The sequence below is a fragment of the Dipodomys merriami genome, unplaced genomic scaffold (genome assembly GCF_024711535.1).
Source record: "Dipodomys merriami isolate MVZ:Mamm:240054 unplaced genomic scaffold, mDipMer1.0.p SCAF_1, whole genome shotgun sequence".
Classification (NCBI taxonomy): Eukaryota; Metazoa; Chordata; class Mammalia; order Rodentia; family Heteromyidae; genus Dipodomys; species Dipodomys merriami.
This window is the reverse complement of record NW_027202270.1, coordinates 131,772,071-131,795,796: the sequence shown is the minus strand read 5'-3', so window position 1 is coordinate 131,795,796 and position 23,726 is coordinate 131,772,071. Positions and strand designations below refer to the sequence as shown.

Below are 23,726 nucleotides of genomic sequence, written 5' to 3'. Positions count from 1 at the left end.
CCACTCTGAAGCTATGGGTTTTCAGAGGGAGCTGCAGATTTTTCCTGAGAGCATCTTTGAGGCGGACACAGTTCTGAGGCATTGGGAGGAACTTTTGTAAGGGTCTATAGCTTGGGTGGACAATCTTCCACAACATTGCCCGTGGTCCCGAGGAAGCTTCATACAGAGTGCAGGCGGGGGTCAGACTGTCCCCAGCTTCTCGGCAGTGCTCAGCACCTGTAGATGGACGGATGGGTGAGTAAGCGAGCGAGTGAGTGAGTGAATGGACAAATGAATGAATGAGTAGGTGAGTTCAAGTGTTGTCAAGTGAATGCATGCTCCGGTGATCCTGGGAGCTCACAGGGCCTTGGAACTCTCAGTGCTTAGTGGGTGAGTGGTTCTCAATCAGTGTTTAATTGGCAGTGGGCAAGTGTGGAATGAGACTCAGAGGTTTTCTGAGCCCACAGAGTGGCCAGAAGTCCTAAATAAGTAAACAGGGTTATTTCCCACAGTTGTCTTACAGGATGATGAAGTGCTATACTTTCCCTTAGAGAGCTCAGAATCTTATCCCTTTCGTTTTTCTTTAATTTTGGCTCTGCAGCCATTAGCTGGAGGCTTCTTTCCATTCCCCTGACCCATGGCTGGGAGAGAGGAGGGGCAGCATTGGTGCCATTCTTGTGGGAAGGACACAAATAGCTACTCTTATTCTCATTCTAAGAACTGGAGAGCTCAGATTCTTCTAGTAATCCAAGGTTCAAGCCAGAACATTCCTCTCCCTCTCCCTCCTTCCTTTCCCTCCGTCTTTACTAAAATGGATTTTGAGCTCATGGGGCCCTCCTGCATCTGTTCAGTTCCTGGCATGTCACCAGCTCCGAATATCACAGTACAGAGGCCATACCATGTCACCTCTGAGCACACATGCCCTAAGCACCTGTGTGGGGGATGGGGTGAGGCCTGAGGACACCAGGAGAGTTTCCCTGGGACTGGAGGTCACCTGAAAAGATGATAATAGCTCAGTACAGTGGCAGAAATGTAGGAGAGAAGAGCTCTCAAACTGCACCATTCCTATCCACTGAGGCTCTGATGAGGATCCCAGTGTCACCCCACACACAACAGACCCCTATCCTGCAGGTCCAGTTGCAATGTAGGGATTATCCCTTTAAGAGCAGGCATGCGATAGAATTCTCATTCTTGGGATCTGTGAGTGGGCAATTCTCACCCTTCTTCCTGCTGGGATTTTTGTTTTGTTTTAGGCTTGGAGCCCTAGTCTAGGACAGCCCATGGGATGGAAGGGTTGGGGTTAGTATGCACTCACACGCTGTCTCAAGTAGTAAGATGTCAGGATGCATCCATCCACTCAGTCATCTGTGTCATTCTCCAGCCTCTCACCAGGGACTCAGCGAGCACAAGTTGGTGTGTGGCTGAGAAGCAGGTGGCAGGGCTATGGCGTCTGTCATCCATCACTTCCCGGCACTTAGCATCTGTGGGCCTCAGGGGATTAGACAGGAGGCCACTGAAGCAAGTGAACCAAAGTCCTGGGATGTGCTGGGAGGTTTGGCTTAGTGGTAGAGCAAGTGTGAGGTCCTGAGTTCAAACCCCAGTACCTGGGGGGAGAGGGAGAGGAAGTTATAGAGAAGTTGAGCACTGTGCATTGAGTCCAGGGGGATCAGATATGAGCTTGTGACAGCTTGCTTGTCCTGAAAGGCAGTTTCCTATGAAGCAGCCTGTTCAAATCTGGGGTTTTACCTATGTGCCTAGTCCAGTACCAGGTCCAAGTGCATGTCTAGGAGCCTGTAGGGTGCTAGGGGTGTCCACTGTACTTTCTAATCCCAAGGCTTTTCATCTTGGTGGGGGGAGGGACTAGTGCTCTCTGTAGTCCACCTTCCTCAAACCTAGAAGATTTAGAATGACTTAGAATAACTTGGTTGAATCTGGACCTTACAATTTATTAGCTCTCATCTTGGATACTTGGTCTGGGGGGTATGGGTGTGTACATGTGCACACTCATACACACATATGCCCATCCTGATGCTTCAACTCAGGCCTGGGTACTGTCCCTGAGTTTTTGTGCTCAAGGCTAGTGCTCTACCACTTGAGTCACAGCTCTACTTCCAGCTTTTTGGTAGTTAATTGGAAATAAGGGTCTCGGGGACTTTCCTACCCAGAGTTGACTTCGAATCATGATCCTCAGATCTCAGCCTCCTATGTAGCCAGGATTACAGGTGTGAGCCACCCGTGCCCCACTTGGACACTTTTCAGTCTCTTCAGACTCCATTTCCTCATCTGTATATTAGCTGGGGTGAAATGTAAATGAGAGAATGCTTTAGTTTCCTGCCACTGCGTGGTAGAACTCTCCCATATGTGGCCCCCTCTGATGCTGACCTTTGTCTCAGGTGACAGGAACACCCTCAAAAGGCTTTGATGAGAAGGCGTACCTGTCTGCCAAGCAGCTGAAGCCCGGAGAGGATCCTTACAGGCAGCATGCCTTCAACCAGCTGGAAAGTGACAAACTAAGCCCAGACCGGCCCATCCGGGACACCCGTCATTACAGGTATGGCTGCCCTTGTGCCCATGATAAGGGAAAGCCAAGACAAGGTGAGACGTGCTTAGTTTGTTCTCTTTCACGCATGTGTATTTTCAGAAAGGAGTGTAGTGAGGTAACATTCAGAGTCACGCTCTGCCCCCTCAGTGGCTTTCAGTCACCCTCCTGCTTCCTCTTGGCCTACTCAGAGCTGGCCAAGGCCAGCGAATCCCCCAGCGGGGGCCAAGGAAGCCCCTTCACTCAGCCTGGCATCACAGCAAGAATGGCCTGCCAGGGGACCACAAAGAAGCCTGAGGGGATGAGTGGACTGGGCGGCAGCAGAGGGCCCTCCACCTGCCCAGTGCAAAAAGTAAAGCATGGTGACCACCCCATCCTCACTTCTTTCCTTTCTTTCCCCCTGCCACATTGTTCCTCCTCAGTCACTGCCAGAAATGCCTCCCTGTCTTGTTCTTAGTTCTCCCATGTGGGAGGAGGCTGAGGTCTTAGACCAGCATGCTGGAGCCCTTTCTAATAGTCCCAGCTCTGACGCATCTCAGTATGAGTGGCTGGCCTTGGGCAAGTCCTTGTGTGTCCTGTCTAGAGTATGAGTGGACACCTCCAGTCTCCCTCCTTCCTGCCATCGCCTGTGGGGACAATCTCCTTATGCTGAAGCAGCCCTGTCCCTATGTCCAGCCTCTTCTACCCTGCCGCCAGCACTTCGTGTTCCTGCCATCTTCCCCTTCCTTGTTTTCACTCATGCTGTTGCCTCTGTCTGCACATTCCCTCACCCCTGCAGCCACCTTCAAGACTTGGCTCCAGTCCTCTCCTCCCAGGAAGGCTCCTTGCCCTCCTCTGTACTTTATACAGACATCTATCTAATGGAGCCTCATTCACGGTTCTACCCATCTGTGACTTTGAGTAACAAACAGGAGCTGCTTCAGACCCAGCCGCCAACACACAGCTGGGCTGGGCCTCCATCCATCTGGTCCTGGTTTGAGGGTAGGCAAGAATGACTTATGGTTTCTGCTAGACTCCACACTGTAGGCTGCCTCCTGGTCCTGTCCTCCATCTAGGGACCCCTTACCCCTTTCTCAAGGGGCGCAAAGGGTGGCTAGCCACAGAAGACAAATTAACTGGGATCATGGTGGGGTGGGGATCACCAACCCAAACTCAAAGCTGGGTCTGGAACAAACCCTTTCTGAGACTCCTGGCTCCTGGGAGTTGGGGATCCCCATCTTTACAGATCTAAAACTCAGGGGCAGGTGGGTGTGGGAAAAGTTCAAGTCCATACTCCAAATGGGCACAGGAGAGGTTTGCCCTCTTAGGGAGTAATAAGCACTACTGGACAGTTTTCTCTAAGACAAGGACAGGTTGCTGGGGCCCTGGAGGTTGGTGTTGCCAGTCTGGGTGCCAAGTCCCTTCTCAGCCTGTTAATTAAGTTCGTTCTACCCGACCCCCAACCCCCCAACAGGCTTTTGGCAAAGGCACTTGGAAAGCATGGCAGAAGGAGAATGCCCCTCCTCCACCAATGCCCTATATCCTTCTCCAGAAATACTTTAAAGCTTCTCAGGCTGTCTCCCTTGGGGGTCTCAGGCTAGAGGGACTCCCGCCTGCCTGACCCAGCTGCTCTGCAGGGCAGGAAATAGGCCTGGGAATTCAGGCTGTGAGCTGCTGTCAGTGGAAGGGATGCTGTAATGAAAAAATAGCCACTGCTGGAATAGTCAGGGAGCAGTTGTAATAAAGATCACTTATGAAAACCAGCGGAGGCGGCTGCCTTCTAGGAGCCCAAATAAATGCATTCACAGAAACAACAGAACAACAGAGGTAGGCAGGCAGGCAGGTGGGCAGGCGGGCAAGCAGGCAGGAATAGTGTATTCTAATTCTCTTTCCTGAGGATGGGGAGCCCAGGGTTGCTGGGAAGGGAGCAAGATGGCAAGAAATACCCTGGTATCTTCTCACAGAGCCTGGTTTCCTTAGGGCTGCCTCTGCCTGGTGTCTGCAGCACTGTGTTCCTGCCCCAGAGAGAGGAGGAAGTCCATGGCAGGCAAGGGAGAGGCAGGTCTTCCCCAGATCCTGGCAAATGTCCTGAGCTGGGACACAGGAAGAATGAAGCCTCAAGAGCATCAGCGGCAGAAACAGGGAGTCCCACTCCCCCATTTTGTCTCACTGGCCATTGTCCCCATTGGCAGGGAGTTCTCTTTGGCTCTGGGTGGTATACTGGAGCCTGGTTCAGGGCCTGTATTCAGGAGATAGTTGAAAGTGGGCAGTGGTTATGGGGTTCTGGCTCTTCTAGGCCTTTGGTAAAGATCTTCTCTAGGTCCCTGGCACCTGTGAAGGACCCCCAACCTGCTGCTTCCCTTCTAGGATGTCAGTCACTATGACCGATGTGGGATGGAACATGGGTGTTAAGCTTTGGACATGCTCTTCTGCCTCACAGAACTGTTCTAGGGGGCGGCAGACCAAACAAAACAAAGTATGGAGTCTTCCTGGGTGTGCTCCCTCCCCCAATGGCTGGCCTCTGACCCTCCCTCCTCTGCTTCCCCCCCCACACCCGTTTCCTTCTCAGTTGTCCATCTGTGTCCTATTCCCTGGACTTACCGGCCACCAGTGTCATCATCACCTTCCACAATGAGGCTCGTTCTACCCTCCTGCGCACAGTGAAGAGGTAAGCCCGGCCTTGGGACCTTGATTTGATGGTACTTCTCCTCCCCCCCCCAACCCCCTAGGCCTGGGGCAGTCTGCAGGATCACTTTCTGGGAAGGACATTGAGACTGGGGGCTGTGGCCATTGGGAAGATGTGAGCCTGGGGAGGGGGAGGCCTGTCCTTCTTGAAGCTGGGGCTGGTGAATCAGGGTCAAGAAGATGCCAGAAGTCTACAGTTGTCAAGTTCAGGATGAGGGCAGAAATGCAGGGGTCAGGAGCAAAGGGAGCCAGGGACAATACGAGGCAAATCAGAAGAGCCCTTTCTGTCCTCTCTAAACTTGGTCGAAGCATTCACTTCCACTCCTTTGCTTCAGTGAACTTTGACAAAGATAAGATTCAGATTGGAGCCTGGCACTGGGGCTCAAGCTTGAAATCCTAGCTACTCAGGAAGATGAGATCTGAGCATTGTGGTTTGAAACCATTAAGGATGGGAAAGCCTGTGAGATTCTTTTTTTTTTCTTTTTAGTCCGGTTGTGGGGCCTGAACTCTGGGCCTGAGCACTGTCCCTCAGCTCTTCAGCTCAAGGCTAGTGCTCTACCACTTGAGCCACAGCGCCACTTCCGGCTTTTTTCTTTTTGCTTATGTGGTGCTGAGGAATCGAACCAGGGCCTCAGGCATGCAAGGCAAGCACTCTACCACTGAGCCAATTTCCCAGCCCCAGCCTGTGAGATTCTTATCTCCAATTAACCACCAGAAACACTGGAAGGGTTTGCCTCAGCAAAAAAATAAAATAAAATAAAATAAAATCTTAAGAACAGTGCTCAGCCCTGAGTTCAAACTCCACCACTGACAAAAAACAAAAACAAAAACAAAAAAAGATTCAGATAGTAGTAGATGCCAAGTAGCAGTGATATTCCATGGACTAAAGAAGCTTAGATGTCCCTTTCCTAGAGAGAGCAGGAGGAGGAGGAAGAGGAAGGGCAGAAGTAGAAGAATCCCTTGAGAACATCCCTCTATCCCTCTTGACCTCTGGGCCAGCAGAATCCTCACCTTCCTCCCTTGTAGGCAGCTTCAGTCCAGCCGGCCTGTCCCTCAGCAGTTTTGTAGTCATATTTAGGCAGGTTGAGTAGCCAGAACTTCTGCCCTGGCAACTCAACCAGGGCATCCTTTATGCCCTGGGGTTGGTCTCACATGCCTGAAGGTCTGCGTGCAGCACCAGCTGGGTCTTTAGGTTCTTCCCAGGGTGTTTCAACAGTTGCCCATGGCTTATGGACTAGCTTTGGTTGGGGTGGTGCATGGAGGTAAGTAGGAGATGTCCCCTCAATCTGGGCTCCTTTTCTGTCCCCACTGCTGCTCCAGTGTCCTGAACCGAACTCCTGCCAACTTGATCCATGAGATCATTTTAGTGGATGACTTCAGTTCAGATCGTAAGTGTTCACCTTCTTTTATTGCACCCCTTCCTGCCCTACCCCGCCCTGTTTTCCCAGAACACTGAGACAAGCTGTCTTCAGACCATTTTAGCCATTACACACTAGCCTCTCTGCCAACAACTAGGGGTCTCTGAGCCTTTCTAGAACCCCCCCACCCCCCAGCCCTGGAACTAAAGAAGGGGAGATTTGCTTTGAACTCAATATCAGTGACATATTTCTTAGAAATGGAAACAAAATAGACAGTATCTTTTCCTTCCTTCCTTCCTTCCTTTCTTTCTTTTTTCTTCTTTCTTTCCTTTCTCTCTTTCTTTCCTTTCTTTCCTTTCTTTCTTTCTTTTTTTGCCAATACTGGGGGGTTTGAACCCAGGGCCTAGGCACTGTCCCTGAGCTGCTTTTGCTGAAGGTTAGCTGGCACTCTACCACTTGAGCCACAGCACCACTTCTGGCTTTTTCTGTTTATGTGATACTGAGGAATTGAACCCAGAGCTTCATGCATGCTGGGCACTCTGCCACTAAGCCACCGTTCCTAGCCCCCAGTATCCTTCTTAATTACGACTTGACATAGGCAAGAAAAATACCTCTAAGTAGCTCAATGAGAATTGGAGAGCAAACCATTGCTGTTGCTCTCTGGCGCCCTCTGTGGTGGGATTGGGTAATATAGAAACAGACATTTTCTTAGTCTAAGTGGGAGCAGGGCAGCCCTTTGACTGGTAATGATGACCATAGCCTTGCCTCCTCCCCCATCCCAGCCCTTTCCCTGGCCTGATATGGATCAACTCCTGGGGACTTCCATGGCTGCCAGACCACTTTTGGTCTGATGCCCACATCTGAATGAACTTGCCTTCCTTCCCTCCACCCCCAGCTGAAGACTGCCTGCTCCTGACCAGGATCCCCAAGGTCAAGTGCCTGCGTAATGACCGGAGGGAAGGTGAGTGCTTAGACCCTGGGTCCCACTGTGGACCTGTCTTGGGGTGATCCTCTCATCTTCCCCCTCCCTTTGGACACTATGCTGCCTTCCTGATGACAGGGACCATGGTCTGCAGAAGTTCCTCTCTCTGTCATGGCTCGGCCTCTTCCCAGTGCACTGTAGACATATTGCTTTACCTCTGCCTGCCTTTGTCATTTGCTCTGAGAACTGGGTTGGGAACCGCTCCCGTTTGGCCTTACCAGGTTACTATAAGATTCAGTGAAGTGGCTATGTAGCAAGGTTTTGAGAAAAACCAAAGGGAAGGTGTGACCTCATTTCCAGTTGAGGGGTGGTTTGGAACATCAACTATGTCATAACATTGTGCACACCCTGTGAGGGACACAAGAAAAGCCCTTAGAGGCCTTGTTGTGCATCCAAAGGGTCAGAAACTATCACCGTCACAGGCAGGTTTTTATAAAGATGGAGGAGAGGGTACTGGGGTGAGCAAAGAGGGCTTCTGAGCAGATGTGGGTCTCAATGCAGGTACAGAGTGTTTCATGAGATAGGTCAAGGAGAACAGTGGACAGAAGCCAGATCCAGGGTGTTGGGTCTTCATCCGTCTTTGGACGGTTGGGGTCCGAGGAGAGAGGTAAGTGTGGCCACTAGCCTCCCTTAGCCCAGGAGACAATCAGACGCAGCGGGGAGTCAAGTCAAGCAGGAACTCGTTTATTAACAGGGAGCATCCCCTTTTTAAAGCAGAAGACTGCGTGGGAGGAGAGGAAATGGAACCAACCAATCACCGAAAGGCCACACCTTATCATGCACCTAGGCTTCCATGAGTTGTTGACACACTGAACCTGAACAAATCCAGCTCTGCCCACTCAACTTCCTCTCAGGGCCATCTTTGCTACCCCCCACACCAGGGACTCTGCAGTCAAAGGCAGCAGTGAGCCACAGGCTCATGTGAGTAGCAGTTTGCCATGTGTGTGCAAGATGTTCACATTGCCTCTGTGCTCACACTCAATCCTTATAACAGCCATCACCCCCATTCTCGGGTAGGGAAACAAGGGTTTCAGGAGGTTCTGTCATTTTACAAGGCTAATGAATGAAAAATCTAGGATCCAGCCTCTTAGCCTTCCTCCTCTACTTGCTTGTGTGAGGATCCAGGCCTGGTCAGCCTGGGGAACAAACAGAGTGAGGTCTGATGAAAGACTTCCGAAGCCAAAAGAAAGCACTTAACCTTGGTAAGATAGCAGGAAGCCATGGAAGGTTTTAGAGTGAGAGAGGGGTATGAGAGAGATGTTTAAGAAGGATTGGTCAGGCTAAAGGGCCGTGAGGAGATTGGTGGGGAAGACCTTCAAACTGTCATGCAGGCAGTAAAGAGAAATGTCTCCTGAGCCACTAAGTTTGTTTGTAGGGACCATTGGGCCTGAGATATACCGAGTTTTGTCAACATTGGGTGTAAATTCCTGACTAGTTGCTTTCTAGATGTCTTCTGAGTAGGAGGAGGGTCAGGTGGCCTTTTGGATGGCTGGATGGTTAGACAGAGGCAGAGTGTTGATAGCTAGGTAGATAGAAGTGTGGCCAGGGGAATCTCTCCCAGAAGTGACTTGCATTCAGAGGTGTTAGTGGGAGACACTTCCCTTCCCATAGCTCACAGGACACAGATGGCTGCTTTTCCTAGGATGAGACCAGCAGGGCCTCCCTTCTACAGACCAGGCAGGTTCTGCACAGCAAAGCCATTGTCCACCAGTCAGTGCACAATTGGTGAGGTTAGTGGGGGGGGGGGGGTTAGAAGAAGAGCAGAAATGAGTATATGAATATATGTAGGTCCCCCAGGCACCAGGTTCTTTCCTTGTCTGGTTTGATGTGACAGGCAGGGTTATCATCAATGAATCTTCTAGATAAGAAAACTGAAGCTCTTCAAGGTGACTAATAAGCTCAAGGTGAGCAAAGGCCTGGTGTTCAAACTCACGCTTCTCTCAGCCTAGAAGATTTAGTCTTTGTCACATCTGGTGGTTTGGCTGTAGGGGACCATGCAAAAGTTCTCAGGGGGCGTGGGTTTTGTTTCCAGGCTGTCTCTCAGTACCAAACCACATTTGACTGCATTTTCTTCTCATTGAACTTGACCCTCCATCCGTGTCAGGTGCACAGAGGACACAGGGGAATGACCAGGGTTGGGGATAGTGACGGGTGACTGGTACAGAAAGAAGAGAGGAGGGAGAGAGAGGAAACATGGAAGCACTAAGGGGAGACCAATCACAGAAACTCAGAGCAAACCTCAGCCCTGGATGGGACTGGCCACTGGGACTTTGGGAAGCAAATTGGTTCAGTCCTATCCTCTTCCATTGCAGGGTTGATCCGGTCTCGGGTTCGAGGAGCAGACGTGGCAGCGGCTGCTATCCTCACCTTTCTGGACAGCCACTGTGAGGTGAACACCGAGTGGCTGCAGCCCATGCTGCAGCGGGTGAAGGAGGTGAGTGGGAACTTGTCCTGGAGAGCGGGGCCTCAGTGACTCAGCCTTCATGTTACTGGCCTGAGGGCTGATGGACCATCTGGGAAGCTGCTGGCATTGTGGGAAGACTGCATGCTTCCCCTCAGTGGCTCCACCTGACTGAGCTTTCCCATCTGAAAATGGGAATAGTCATAATGTCTGTCCTGGTGGGTGGCTATGAGACATATCAGATGCCATCTTCCATGGTGGGTGGATATTGTTTTCCTTCCATGCTGGGGGAACCTGTAGACAGGCTGGGAAGCCCCAGAGGAAGGCAGAAGAGACTGAGTTTCAGAAGGGGAAGGGGATGGATGGGAGGAGGGGAAGGAAGAAGAAAGGAGAGAAAAGGCGAAGAGAAAAGAGGAGGGGGAGGGGGTTCCTACCATATGTCTGCTATTTCCTAGAACTGGGAGTTTGGGCAGATGGCAGAAAAGGATGAGGCCATTACAACTCAACCAGATGAAAACAAATAGCCCAGTTAGAAAAATGGGCAAAGGATTTGAATAGACATTTCTTCAAGGAAGATACACAAATGGCCAATAAGCCCCATGAAAAGATGCTCAATATATTGATCATTCAGGAAGTACAACTCCTAAGTCATAATGAGATAACACTTCATCTCTGCTGGGATGGCTAGAGTCTAAAAGATGGACACTCATAGGTGCTAGCAGGATGTGGATAAATAGAGGCCCTCATCTATGGCTAGTAGAAACGGAAACTAGTGCAGCCGCTTTGGGAAACAGTCTGGCAGGTTCTTAAAAGTTTAAATAGAATTACCATGACTCAGACCCAGAAGAAAGGTAACAAAAACTACATGCACACATGTTCAGAGCAATACCCTTCAGAACAACCAAAAGACAAAACTGTCTATCAGTCCATAAAATGTGTACATTCACTCAACTGAATATTATCCCGCCACACAAATGAAGTCCTGATTGCTGTTGTAATAGGAATGAACTTTGAAAAATCCTGTGAGGAGGAAAGCCAGTCCCCAGAGGTTCTGTGCTACATGATTATTTGTAGAAGATGTGCACAATAAGCATGCCATAGAAATAGAAGTGGAGCCAGGCACCAGTGGCTCATGCCTGCAATCTTAACTACTCAGGAGGCTGCAATCTGAGAACTGTGAAGTTTGAAGCCAGTCCAGACAGACAAATCCATGAGACTCTTATCTCCAATTAATCAGCAAAATGCCAGAAGTAGAGGTATGGCCCAAATGATAGAGTGCTAGCATTGAGTGAAAAAGCCAAATGTGCATGCGCATGCACACACGCACACACACACCATACACACACATACACACCACGCACGCACACACCATACACACACACAAAGAAACAGGAAATAGACATGACATTCCTATTGGGGTGATGAAAATGCGATAGCACTAAAAGTTGGTGATACTTGGGTGCATATCAAAGACCAAGGAACTGTGCTTTCTGAGTGAATTTGATGGCATGTGAATTCTATTTCAGTAGGAAAAATCAGTGTGTGAACCAATGAGGCAAGGCCCCCAGGTAACTCTGAAAAACCTTGGCAGCCTGCTTGTATCAGCTACCACCCCACCCCAAGCTTCCATTACTCTAGCTGGTGTGGTAGGTAGACAGATTCTAAGCTACAAATAAGAAGGTGGTGGTATTTGGAACAGAGTCTTACTGTGTGGCCCACACTGACCTTAAACTCATGATCCTCCCTCAGCCTGACTCTCCTAAATTCTACTGAAATCACAGACATGTGCCACACCTGCCTCTGACAAGAGGCAGGACAGGGAAGGAAAAGAGAAAGGCTCTGCTGTGCAGTTCCCCATGGAGGGCAAGACCAAAGAGTCTTGCCCAAAGGACCAAAGGACAAGAGAGTCATTAGGTTTTGTGTGTGGAACCCCACATTAACCTACCTGTCCTCAAACACCCATGATTCCGCATTGCTCAGCAATGTTTTGGAGTTGGATTGTGTTCTGGGAGATGAGGAAGGGAGTGGCAGGTGGGGTACCACCCTACTAGGCTCACTCAGCAGAGTCCCTGCCACTAAGCCACTGGTGGTCCAACTGGGAAGACTCAACCCAAAATGGCACAAAGGCAAATGATGGTGAGCCCTTCAACACAGCAACAGAGGAACCACCTTGGCCAACACATTAGTCCTTCCCAGAATGATCTACAATGCTGTTACGAGAGCAGCTCACAACAAGAAAACCTTCAGCTAGCCCCTGTCAGGGAGGTCTTCGTGGAGGGGGTGAGATCCCAGAAGAGATCAAAATGGCACCAGAAGAAGAAGCAGAGGGAGTAGTACTGTGCCCAGGGGAGTAGTACTGTGCCCCAGGAGCCAGGCAGGACTTACCAGGATCCTAAGTGGAGTCATACAAGCATAGCTCCTGGAAGCTGGCCAGGCTAGGGTTTGGGGGTGGCCTTGAGGACATGCTCTGGAAGCACCTCTTACCTCTGTCCTGAAAAGGCCCTCTCTCCATAGTAGGCATGCAGCCTGCTGCTGTTGTGGAAGTCTGTGGCCTCATACCATCTTGTATCCCCTCTCCTAGGACCACACCCGAGTGGTGAGCCCCATCATCGATGTCATCAGTCTGGACAATTTTGCCTACCTGGCAGCATCTGCTGACCTTCGTGGAGGTGCGTCCTGCTCCCGGGAGAGGGCGTGCAAAGAGGCAGGTGCAGGCAGGCAGAAGTCTCTGCCTGAGTGGTATTCTTGGCTATGGCAAAGTCTCATACTGCCCACAACCTTTTCCTTCCAAAGATAAAGTGAAGAGGGATTGGAGAACAAAGGGCAGAGCTGGCAATGCAGACTCCTGAGCACAGACAACCGCTTATCTTTAACTCTGATGCATCGCTCCCAAATGCTACTGTCAGGAACCCTGGCCATGGGTCCTGGCAGAAGGTCAGGGTGTGACAGCTGTCCCTAAGGAAGGAGAGGGGAGCCCTCCACTTTCTGAATCCCTGGCATGTCCACCCCAGAGGTGGCCAAGACCTGGCTTGGGATGCAGTGAGCTCTTGCAGTGTGGATCATTGTGAAGTCACTGAAGTGTGCTGTAAGTGTGTGTGCTTATATGCTTAGAAAAAACTGTCATCATCTGGGTTTCTAAGGCTCAGTGTAAAAGAATGTGAAGTGTCTCCTGAGTATTCATTCATATTGATTATATTTTGAAATGCTATTACTCTAGATATAGTGTATAAAGATTTTTGGGAGTGCCAGTTCTGGGGCTTGAACTCAGGGCCTAGCCACTGTTCCTGAGCTTCTTTGCTTAAAGCTAATTCTCTAACTCTTAAGACACAGCTCTACTTTCTGGCCTTTTGGTGATTAATTTGGGGATAAGAGTCTCACAGACTTTCCTACCTGGGCTGGATTTGAACTGTGATCCTCAGATCTTAGCCTCTTGACTAGCGAGAGAGAGAGAGAGAGAGAGAGAGACAGACAGACAGACAGACAGACAGAGACAGAGACAGAGACAGAGACAGAGAGACAGAGAGATAGAGAAGAATATTTTACTCAAATTAACTTCATATATTTTTGTTCTTTTGTTTTATTTGGTAGGACCTCAGTCTTGCTAGGCAAGCAGTTTACCTCTTGAACTGTGTCCTAGCCCTTTTATTTGTATTTGTTTCTGAGATAGGGTTTCATTAACTGCCCAAACTGGCCTGAAACCCAAGACTGGAATATCTTATTGACATGAATCACCATGCCTGATGTTGTGTTGGTTTTTTTTTTTTCTTTTTGGTGCTGGTACTAAAGGCCTTGCACTCTTGCTGGCCTATTTCTCTCATGGCTGGTGCTCTACCACCTGAGACACAGTTCCACTTCCAGCTTTTTGCTGATTAATTGCAGATATGAGTCTCATGTATTTGTATGCCTGGGCTGGCTTCATATCACAGTCTTCAGATCTCAGCCACTTGAGTAGGTAGGATTACAGATGTGTGCCACCATACCCAGTTCTGTTCGTGTGTGTGTGTGTGTGTGTGTGTGTGTGTGTGTGTGTGTGTGTGTGTATGTGTGAGTGAGAGACAGAGACAGAGACAGAGACAGACAGAGCGCTTTTGTGCTCAAGCTTAGCACTCTACTGCTTGAGCCACAACTCTACTTTCAGCTTTTTGGTAGTTCATTGGAGATAAGAGTCTCATGGACTTTCCTGCCCAGCCTGGCTTCAAACTGTGATCCTCAAATCTCAGCCTCTTGAGTAATTGCAGTAAGGACTGCAGGCCTGTGCCACCAACACCCAGCTGTGCTTATGTTTTGATGTGGCTTCTAGAAAAATTTAAAAAATATATATGGCTTAGGTTTGTGGTTTCCCTTATTTTTTTTTTGAGCATCAACCACAGTAGACAAGAATCACATTGGACTATTTAAGATTATAATTCACTTCCTTAGTTTTACTTGCCACATTCCAAGTGTACTACTCTGAGGTTTTGGCCACTGCTGTGGACAATACAGACACAAAACATTTCACCATGCTGCCAGTGCTACCAGACACTGCTGCTCTCAGAAGCTGTGGCTGGGAACAGGTGGGCACAGGGGATTTGCCGTCTGGGGCCCACCTATCAGTCAAATCTTGGGATTGGATGGGATTCTGAGAATCCTATTCTGAGGAATTACTTCATAACCTCTGTAGTTTCTGTTGTCCTGCCTGGAATTCCTTTTCCCCAGATACCTGCATGTATCTATCTGCCCTTTATTCAGGTCTCTGCTGAAATCACTTTGTCAGAAAGCCTTGTCCCAAACCCTCCATTAGGGGCCTCAGATCAAGGGAGCCGCTGAGGTGTCCAAGTGAGGAGCTCAGCTGCCCTGGTAAGCCCTGTCCTGAGCCTGCGCCATCCTCTCTGTCCTTTAGGATTTGACTGGAGCCTGCATTTCAAGTGGGAGCAGATACCCCTGGAGCAGAAGATGACCCGGACCGATCCCACCAAGCCCATCAGGTCAGGATTGCACTGGGGTTCCAGGAGCCCCTCCTTCCTTGGCCAGGAGTCTGGGAGGGTGGATCAATCACCAGGACCCTGAAGGTGCACAGTCTGGGTACTGACTCTGTTCTAGGCCCTCAGATTTGCCTACAGCAGAGGACAGAAGCCATGGAAGTTGGGAAGGGTCTAAGAGCTGGCCAGGCATCCTAAGGACCCAGGGTCTAGAGGAAGAAACTTGGGGCAAATGGCCTTGGGTCCTAGGACCTTTGTAAGGGGCTTCTGGATCCTTCAGCTCACAGGTATCTCTTCCCTTTCCCTGCCTCTAGGACGCCTGTCATAGCCGGTGGAATCTTCGTGATTGACAAGTCCTGGTTTAACCACTTGGGAAAATATGATGCCCAGATGGACATCTGGGGGGGAGAGAATTTTGGTGAGTTGGGAAATAATGACAGTGAGCACTGCAGCTGCATTTGACAGCCCTGACTGAGCTAGGCCTTGACACAAATTAAGTCATTTAATCCTCACAAGGACTCTCTGAAGTAAGAGCTATGGTCTCCATTTCATTATAAAACAGAACCAGAGAGGTAAAGCAATTTGTCTATAACCACACACCAAAACAACAAAATATTTAGGTGTTCAAGGGAACACCTATGTGACTAGATGTGTGGAGGAATGTATACACTGAACGTAGACCATAGCTTAGCGAAGTGGCTGCTTCCCTGTGTGACAGGGTCCAGTCTGGGTGTAAGATCTGACCCAGTGGGTTCACGTTGTTTGGTCCTCAGTGAGTAGAGCCTTCCTGGGTCCTAGTTTCCGGCAGAGATTGCTCTGGGTAATGCATGAGAGGACAAGTTAAAATTCAGACACAGTGCTGGATACAGGTGGCTTACACCTAGAATCATTGCTACTCAGGAGGCTGAGATCTGGGGATTGAGATTGGAACCCAGCCCAAGCAGACACATCCGAAAGACTCTTATCTCCAACTAACCAACAAAAAGCCAGAAGTGGAGTTGTGGCTTAGAAGTGGGAGAGTACCAGCCATGAGCAGAAAAAGATAAGCAAGAGTGCACAGCCTAGCTGGGTGCCAGTGGCTCACGCCTGTAATCCTAGCTACTCAGGAGACTGAGATCTGAGGATTGTGGTTCAAAGCCAGCCCAGGCAGGAAAGTCCGTGAGACAGCTCTAATTAACCACTGGAAAACTGGAAGTAATGTTGTGGCTCAAAGTGATGGAGCACTAACCTTGAATGAAAAGCTCAGAGACAGTGCCCAAGCCCTGAGTTTAAGTCCCATGACTGACAAAAAAAAAATGCAAGACCCTGAGTTCAAGAGCCTCAGTACTGGCGCGTGCACGCGCGCACGCACGCACACACACACACGCACACACAAATTCAGTGCCAATGACCACCATCACTATGTAGGGGGCTGTTGGAATGTTCTAGACCCAGGAGGATAGAGCTGCCTGACTTCCCTGAAGCATCAGGAAGGAAAGCTCAGGGCTAAGCATTGATAGAGCAAACTTGCTTCATGACCCAGCCCTGTGTGAAGGCCACAGAGCACTGCAGACTGGTCACCACACTGCAGCTCCAACATGTGTGGGAAGCCAGCAAACAGTTTTTGGTGGTGTCGTTTTGTTTTTTGCACAGTAGAAATCAAGATGTGGTGAAATGGAGGAGAGACTATTAGGTATTGGGCTGGGTCCTGGCAGGGTACAGATGTTGCCCCTGCCTGGGTATGTATAAAGGACCTGCTTACAGTGTGGGCAAGACACAAGGCTAGGGTCAGTACAGGTCTGGGTGGTACCAGTCGGAAAGGCAGGGCGCTGCAGCTCAACACGTGCAGTGTTCTTATTGACACCCATTTTCCCCACCTCTGCCAAACCTATCAGAGGATAGAAAGAAGCCCACAGGGATAGCTCCCCCTCTAGTGGCCAGAGCGGGCAAAGGGTTGTCCCAAGAGGTCCCCACAAGCAACAGAGGGCACCCTGCAGTCTAAAACTCAAAGTCCTGCTCTTGCTCCTTCAGCCCTTTCCAACATCCTCTCCCATCCTGACCAGATTTCTCAGCAGTGGGTAGGGTCAATGCTGTCTCACCCATTTGACAGGTGGGAAGACTAAGTCCGGAGATGCTGCATCCCATGGGCTAGTGCAGGGAGTATAGCAGAGCCCCTTCAGTGTCCTGTGGGGTTATCAAGTCAAAGTCAGTGTCTGCAAGATGTTAGAAGTAGGGCTTCATCCTCTCTCCCTACTGGGACACCAGATACGCGGAAGGTTGGAGAACAGATCCGCACCCCATGCCAGCCAACTGGGGTGCAAGAGACATGGGTCCTTCCCTGCTTCTGGAACTCAATCTTGGAAAGTGTTGCCAGGCAAACATTTGGATGTGTGAATTCTGGAAGCTGGGGTGCACCCTGACTCCATTTCATGTGTGTTGGGCTTACATGACCTTCCTTTGTGTCCTGGCAAAGCAGTGTTGGCAAGTCAGTTTCCTATCAACTTGGGAAGCAGAGAAGGAGCCAGAGGCTTTTTTCTGTCCTTCTTGTTCTTCTACTTTTTATTTATTTATTTATATTTTTTTTGGCTGGGCACTGACAGAGAAATGAGCAGATGATCAAATAGCTCACTTCAAACTGCCTGAGGCCAGGGCTCGGGGCCGGGAAGCTTGAAAGGGGTGGCGTGGAGTAGCTTTGGTGAGGGGTTTTGTTTCTTAGAAGAATTCAGAATGTCTCAGCTTGCTGCAGCTTCACGCACTCACCACTGGGCCCGTTTGGAGCCGCAAGACTCCTGTCGCCAAGTCTTTCATTTTATTCCTTTGTGGAAGGAACAAAGATGTTCAAGCTGAGATGTGCTGTTGTGTCCTTGGAGACAACTCAGGCTCTCACGAGCTGGTGGACGTGGAAACCTTGAGAGTCACCTCAGCAATTCTTTTAAAATGTACGCAGTTAGGCTGGCCCCCGTTGGCTCATACCTAGAATCCTAGCTACTCAGGAGGCTGAGATCTGAGGATCACCATTCAAAGCCAGCCTTAGCAGGATAGTCTGTGAGACTCTGACCGCCAGTTAAACCAGCAAAACAATCTGGAAGTAGAGCTGTGACTCAAGTGATAGAGCACTAGCCTTCAGCAAAAAATGCTGAGGTATTACTCTTAGAGGAGGAACACAAAAGCGTCTGTGCCTCTGATCTTATAAAATAATACTTATCAGGAAAAAAACTGAAGGACAGCGGCCAAGTGGAGTTCAAGCCCCAGGACTGGCACCAGTAATAATAATAATAATAATAATAATAATAATAATAATAATAATAATAATAGCTTCTATGACTCAGCCATGACCCTCAGAAGGAACATGGCTCAAGAGGGCCAAAGATGGCCTCTCATGGAGACTACCTGGGTCTCAAGGTAAGCCTGGGGCCACCCAGAGAGATGCCAGTTAGAGCTGGCTGCAGCACTGTGTTCTTCAAGTATGGCCAGGGCCTTGTGGGCACAGGCTGGAAATGATGCTGCACCTTGGTGCAGTCTTCCTTCTCCCCATGGTCTTGGGGTTCCTTCATTAAGGAACAGGGAATTTTGTGTGTGTGTATGTGTGTGTGTGTGTGTGTGTGTGTGTGTGTGTGAGAGAGAGAGAGAGAGAGAGAGAGAGAGACTGTGTAAATTCACCCCTCATAATTTGTGGAGTGTGCATGTGAATGGAGTGGGAGCTGCCTGCTCTATCAGGCCCAAGACCTCTAATCCCAGGGAGCCAGCCCCTCACCAGCCCCTCACCACGGCCGCCCTGCTGACGCTGCTGTTTCCTGCAGAGCTGTCCTTTAGGGTGTGGATGTGTGGCGGGAGCTTGGAGATCGTGCCCTGCAGCCGAGTGGGCCATGTCTTCAGGAAGCGGCATCCCTACAACTTCCCAGAGGGCAATGCCCTCACCTACATCAGGTAGGTTTTAGTGTAGAGGATGAACCACCTCCTCCCCCCTGCCCCCCACAGACACTGCCTCCTGGGCAAATTCATTACCATAGGACTTTGGGGCTTTCAGCCTACTTCTTGGGCCTTGGTTGCCCTATTTGCCCCTTCTAGAATGGACATTCTGGGATTCCAGGTGCTTCCAGAGGTAAAAGGATGAAGCTGGGACTTTGCCACCACATTTATTTTGACTCCCTTTGTCTGTGAGAGTCTTGGCAAACTGACCAAATGACCAGCAAAGTGCTGCTCCTCTCTACTCACTGAACCCTAAGCACTGTCATGGTACCAGTGTATTTGTCTAGACTCACGCAAGTGTCTGTCCATCCGAGACCCAGCTACAGGGAGGGCCTAGTCTCACAGCACAACCACCCCATGCCCTGCTGTCTTGATGAGGTGGGGGGGGGGGTGGTGAGGGATGGTCCCGAGCATCTCTCCTAAGGATGAGGCTCTCCTCATCCATCCGTGGAGCAGGAGCAAGAGCTTCCCATGTCTAGTTTCCAAATGGCCAAGAGTCTTATCTGGCTTCCTCTACCTTTTTTTGTAATGGTTTTTATAATTATAAAAATTGCCAGGTACCAGATTAAGATTACACTTGTAATCTTAGTTACTAAAGTGGCTGAGATCTGAAGACTGAGGTTAGGAAAGCCCATGAGATTCTTAGCTCCAGTTAACCACCAAAAATTTGAAAGTGGAGCTGTGGCTCAATTGGTAGAGTACTATCCTTGAGCAAAAAAGCTCAGAGACAGCACCCAGGCTCTGAGTTCAAACCTCAGGACCAGAAACAGGAAGTCACACAAGTTTACCACAAAAACTCAAATAAGGTGCACGTGCGCACACATGCACACACACACACACACACGCATACATCTACATATATATGTAGATAAATATTCGTATTTATCTTTATATTATTATAGAAAGAAAAGTGGAAGTCCTATTACCCATTCTTGGTCCACACATTCTGTGTGTCTTACTTGCTTGTCTCTTCAGCACTACTGTTGTTTAACAATAGCTGTTAAATAACATAGCTACTATTTTTTGCCCTTAAAAGAATAGTTTATCCTTCTAGACCTTTACATAGAGTGCCTACTGTTAGTAGGTGGCTGGTTTGTCACTTCCAGCTTTGTACACATTTCTGCATCTGCCGTGTGGTCTGTGTATAGTGACACACCAGTGCAGCATGGGTGTGGGCGTCTGTGTGAATGGGGCCTGCCTGTGACTTCAGTGGCACCTGTCCCCCAACACTGTATCATAGACATCTGTGCCTGCCAACTTATACTAGCCATGGCCTTCTCTTTCTCTTCTCTCCCTCTTCTTCATTTTGTAGAAATGATTCATTAGTCTGTCAAAGAACATTTAGGTTACCATTTTGGTAAATTAATATTCTTGTTTTTGTCCTTTTTACCTACATGTGGGCATTTCAGTGTATAGACTCAAATAGAGAGTCTCATAGATACTTCCCAACTTGATAGATTTGATAGCTAGCCCTCACTTGTACTGTGCAGAACTCAAATTTTCTTAAACATAATAAAAAAGCATATATGCGCACACGTGCGCGTGCATGCGCACACTTTTATTTTTGTCAGTCATGGGGTTTGAACTCAGGACCTGGGCACTGTCCCTGAGCTCTTTAGCTCAAGGCTAGTGCTCTTTGAGCCACAGCTCCACTTCCAGTTTTCTGGTGGTTAATTGGAGGTAAGAGTCTCACAGGCTTTCCTGCCCAAGCTGGCTTGGAAACACAATCCTCAGATCTCAGCCTCCTGAGTAGCTAGAATTAAAGGCATGAGCCACCAGTACCTGGAAAAACATACATGTTAAATCAAAACATATATTTTTAATCCATTACGAATGAGCTCATCTTAATCATAACCCTGGCCCTGCCTGGTGATCTTATTTTGCTCTCTCCTCTCCCTGTAGGAATACGAAGCGGACTGCAGAGGTGTGGATGGATGAATACAAGCAGTACTACTATGAGGCCCGGCCCTCAGCCATCGGGAAGGCCTTTGGCAGGTGGGCCTCAACTTCTTGTTTACACCTCCGCCATGTTAGCACACCCCAGCAAAATACCAAGTAGTGTGCACATCAGGGGAGCCACTCACATTCTTCCTAGAAACTGAGTGTTGCCCCCTCCCCTCCCTCACCCTGGGCTCCTCTAGGACATGGGATGCAGGGATAAGCCAAAGCTGGCGATGACAGCACTGCTCTTCCAAAGCTTGCAGGATAAGGGGCATCTGCGGGACTACTTAGGGAAGGGCTGTGCGCAGAAGACATTTGGGGTGTGGTCTCCACCTCCGTTCAAAATTGGAATCCGTCATGAACTGTTCTCAGCACAGTCTAGTTAAGCATTTTCAAAATGCAGATGGGTTGTGAAATCAATTTAGTGAGTCGTGACCAACATTAACAAAGAGGAAGAGAAAAACACTGTCGATTAGATTAGCACAGAACAGAATAGAAAATCAGTGTTGATTGCAATTGAGGGTAAGTATTGTTTTAGAAAATCTCAGCTGTATGTGTGCTTGTACACATGAGCTTGTACATATACACGGGGATGCTCCATCACAACGTAAGGTATATTTACCTCCTACTCAAGATTGTGGTCAGAGAAGTTTGAAAACATGGGGAATGAATCATCTTCCCTCTATTCACTTAGATCTGTTTGTCATTACGTATTTTTTTTTAATGGAGAGCTGATGTTAACTGAGCACCTATCTTGAACTAAACACTTCATATCCCCTAAATTTATTTGATTGTCACCCACTTTAAAGTGAGTAGTCATTTGTATGCCTAGGTTATTATCATAGAAGAAACTAAAGCCCAGATATACAAGAAGTGTCCTCAGCCGGTGGCTATGGGGAAGAAGGTGAGAAGATTGACCTCATGTCCCAGATGGCTCTTCCTTGCTGGGACTCCTGACTGTGTGTGTGTGTGTGTGTGTGTGTGTGTGTGTGTGTGTGTGTGTGTGTGTGTGTGTGTGTGTGTGTGTGTGTGTGTGTGTGTGTGTGTGTGTGTGTGTGTGTGTGTGTGTGTGTGTGTGTGTGTGTGTGTGTGTGTGTGTGTGTACACTGGTACTAGAGCTTGAACTGTGTGTATGTATACACTGGTACTAGAGCTTGAACTTGGGACCTGGATGCTGTCTCTTAACTTTTTCCGCTCAAAGCTGCATTCTATCACTTGAGCCACACCTCCACTTTCAGCTTTTTGCTGATTATTTGGAGATAAGAGGTTCATGGACTTTTCTGCCCAGGCTAGTTTTGAACCAGTCCCGAGTAACAAAGATTATAGGTGTGAGCTACTAGCTCCTGGCTCTAAAGATGTTTAAAGTTTACTCTTGTCCTTATACCCTTCCTCCTAAACTGCAAGGCATCAGCCAAGTGGCAGTGGCTCATGCCTGTAATCCTAGCTACTCAGGATGCTGAGATTGGAGGCTCACTGTTCAAAGCCAGCCGAAGCAGGAAAGTCCCCATGAGACTCTTTCTCTCCAATTAACTGGAAAAAAAAAAAAAACTGGAAGTGGAGTTATGGCTCAAAGTGGTAGAGCACTAGCCTCGAGCAAAAGAGCTCAGAGACAGCACCCAGGCTTTGAATTCAAGCCCCATGACCAACAACAATAAAAGAAATGCAAGGCATGTAAGGAAAATTTACACGCTCTGCAAAAATAAAGACCAAGCTATGGTTTGTGGCCTATGGTTTGTGTGGGGCCTGTGGTCTGGGCTCATCAGGGCAGGATTTGAGGGAGATCCTGGAGACTGGGGTGAGCACTCGGGTTAGAGAATGAATGAGGTGGTAGCTGAGGCTGGACAGGATAGCTCCCATGGCAGTGGTCCTCACCCACCTGAGGGGGGCCCACAATGGGGCCTCTGTGTTCTCCTGGGGCTTCTTACCCAAGTTCTATCCCTCCTCCAGTGTGGCCTCACGGATTGAGCAGAGGAAGAAGATGGACTGCAAGTCGTTCCGTTGGTACCTAGAAAACGTCTATCCCGAGCTCACGTGAGTGTAGTCTGGTCACTGACTCTGGCCTGGTTGGGTGCCTTTATCTCCCTTGTGTGTGGTTTCTTCTGTCTACTGGCATTTTATTTTTCTGGGAGAATGGATAAGTTATTAGTTAGATGTGATATAGTACTAAATTCTTCCTCCCTTCCTCCCCCCTCCCCTCTCTCTCTCTGAGTGTGTGTGTGTGTGTGTGTGTGTGTGTGTGTGTGTGTGTGTGTGTGTGTGTGTGTGTGTTGGTTCTGGGACTTGAACTCAGAGCCTCCTACTGTAACATAGCTATTTTGCTCCAGGCACTCCAGGCCTAGGCACTGTCCCTAAATTCTTTTTGCTTAAGGCAAGTGTTCTACTACTTTGAGCCACAGTGCCACTTCTGGTTTTCTGGTGATTAACTGGAGATAAGAATCTCTCATATTTTTTTATCCTGCCTGGCTTTGAACCAGATCCTCAGATCTCAGCCTCCTGAGTAGCAAAGATTATAGGCATGAGCTACCAGCAGCCAGCTTAGTACTGATTTTTTTGTGTTGTGCATGTACTAATCCTAGGGCTTAAACTCAGGGCCTGGCACTATCCATGAACTTTATCACTTAAGGCTAGGCTCTACCACTTGAGCCACAGCTCCTCTTCCAGTGTTTTTCTTTTTCTCCTTCCTTCCTACCTTCCTTCTTCATTCCTTTCTTCTCTCCTTTCCTCCCTGGAAGTGGTGCTGTGACTCAAGTGGTAGAGTGCTCCCCTTGAGCTGAAGAGCACAGGGATTGCACCCAAGCCCAGAGTTCAAGCCCCAGGACCAAAAAAAAATGTCTCCTCCCTCCCTCCCTCCCTCCCTCCCTCCCTCCCTCCTTCCCCCCTCTATCTTTTTTTCTTTCGTTCATTTGTTCGTTCTTTCTTTCTCTTTCTTTCTTCTTTGGGAGTGGTTAATTGAAGG

At 49.0% G+C, this 23,726-nt stretch overlaps 1 protein-coding gene across 1 annotated transcript in view; it reads left to right on the top strand.

The window, feature by feature from the left end:
- The window catches only part of Galnt16 (polypeptide N-acetylgalactosaminyltransferase 16), an 88,319-nt gene that overhangs the window by 53,004 nt on the left and 11,589 nt on the right, over window positions 1-23,726 (top strand). Inside the window, exons 3-13 of the mRNA XM_070031380.1 lie at window positions 2,373-2,530; window positions 5,067-5,165; window positions 6,503-6,570; window positions 7,436-7,501; window positions 9,835-9,956; window positions 12,505-12,592; window positions 14,803-14,887; window positions 15,196-15,299; window positions 18,661-18,787; window positions 20,732-20,824; window positions 22,718-22,801. Of these exons, the coding sequence (XP_069887481.1) occupies window positions 2,373-2,530; window positions 5,067-5,165; window positions 6,503-6,570; window positions 7,436-7,501; window positions 9,835-9,956; window positions 12,505-12,592; window positions 14,803-14,887; window positions 15,196-15,299; window positions 18,661-18,787; window positions 20,732-20,824; window positions 22,718-22,801 (1,094 nt within the window). The remainder of the gene's footprint in view (window positions 1-2,372; window positions 2,531-5,066; window positions 5,166-6,502; window positions 6,571-7,435; window positions 7,502-9,834; window positions 9,957-12,504; window positions 12,593-14,802; window positions 14,888-15,195; window positions 15,300-18,660; window positions 18,788-20,731; window positions 20,825-22,717; window positions 22,802-23,726) is intronic.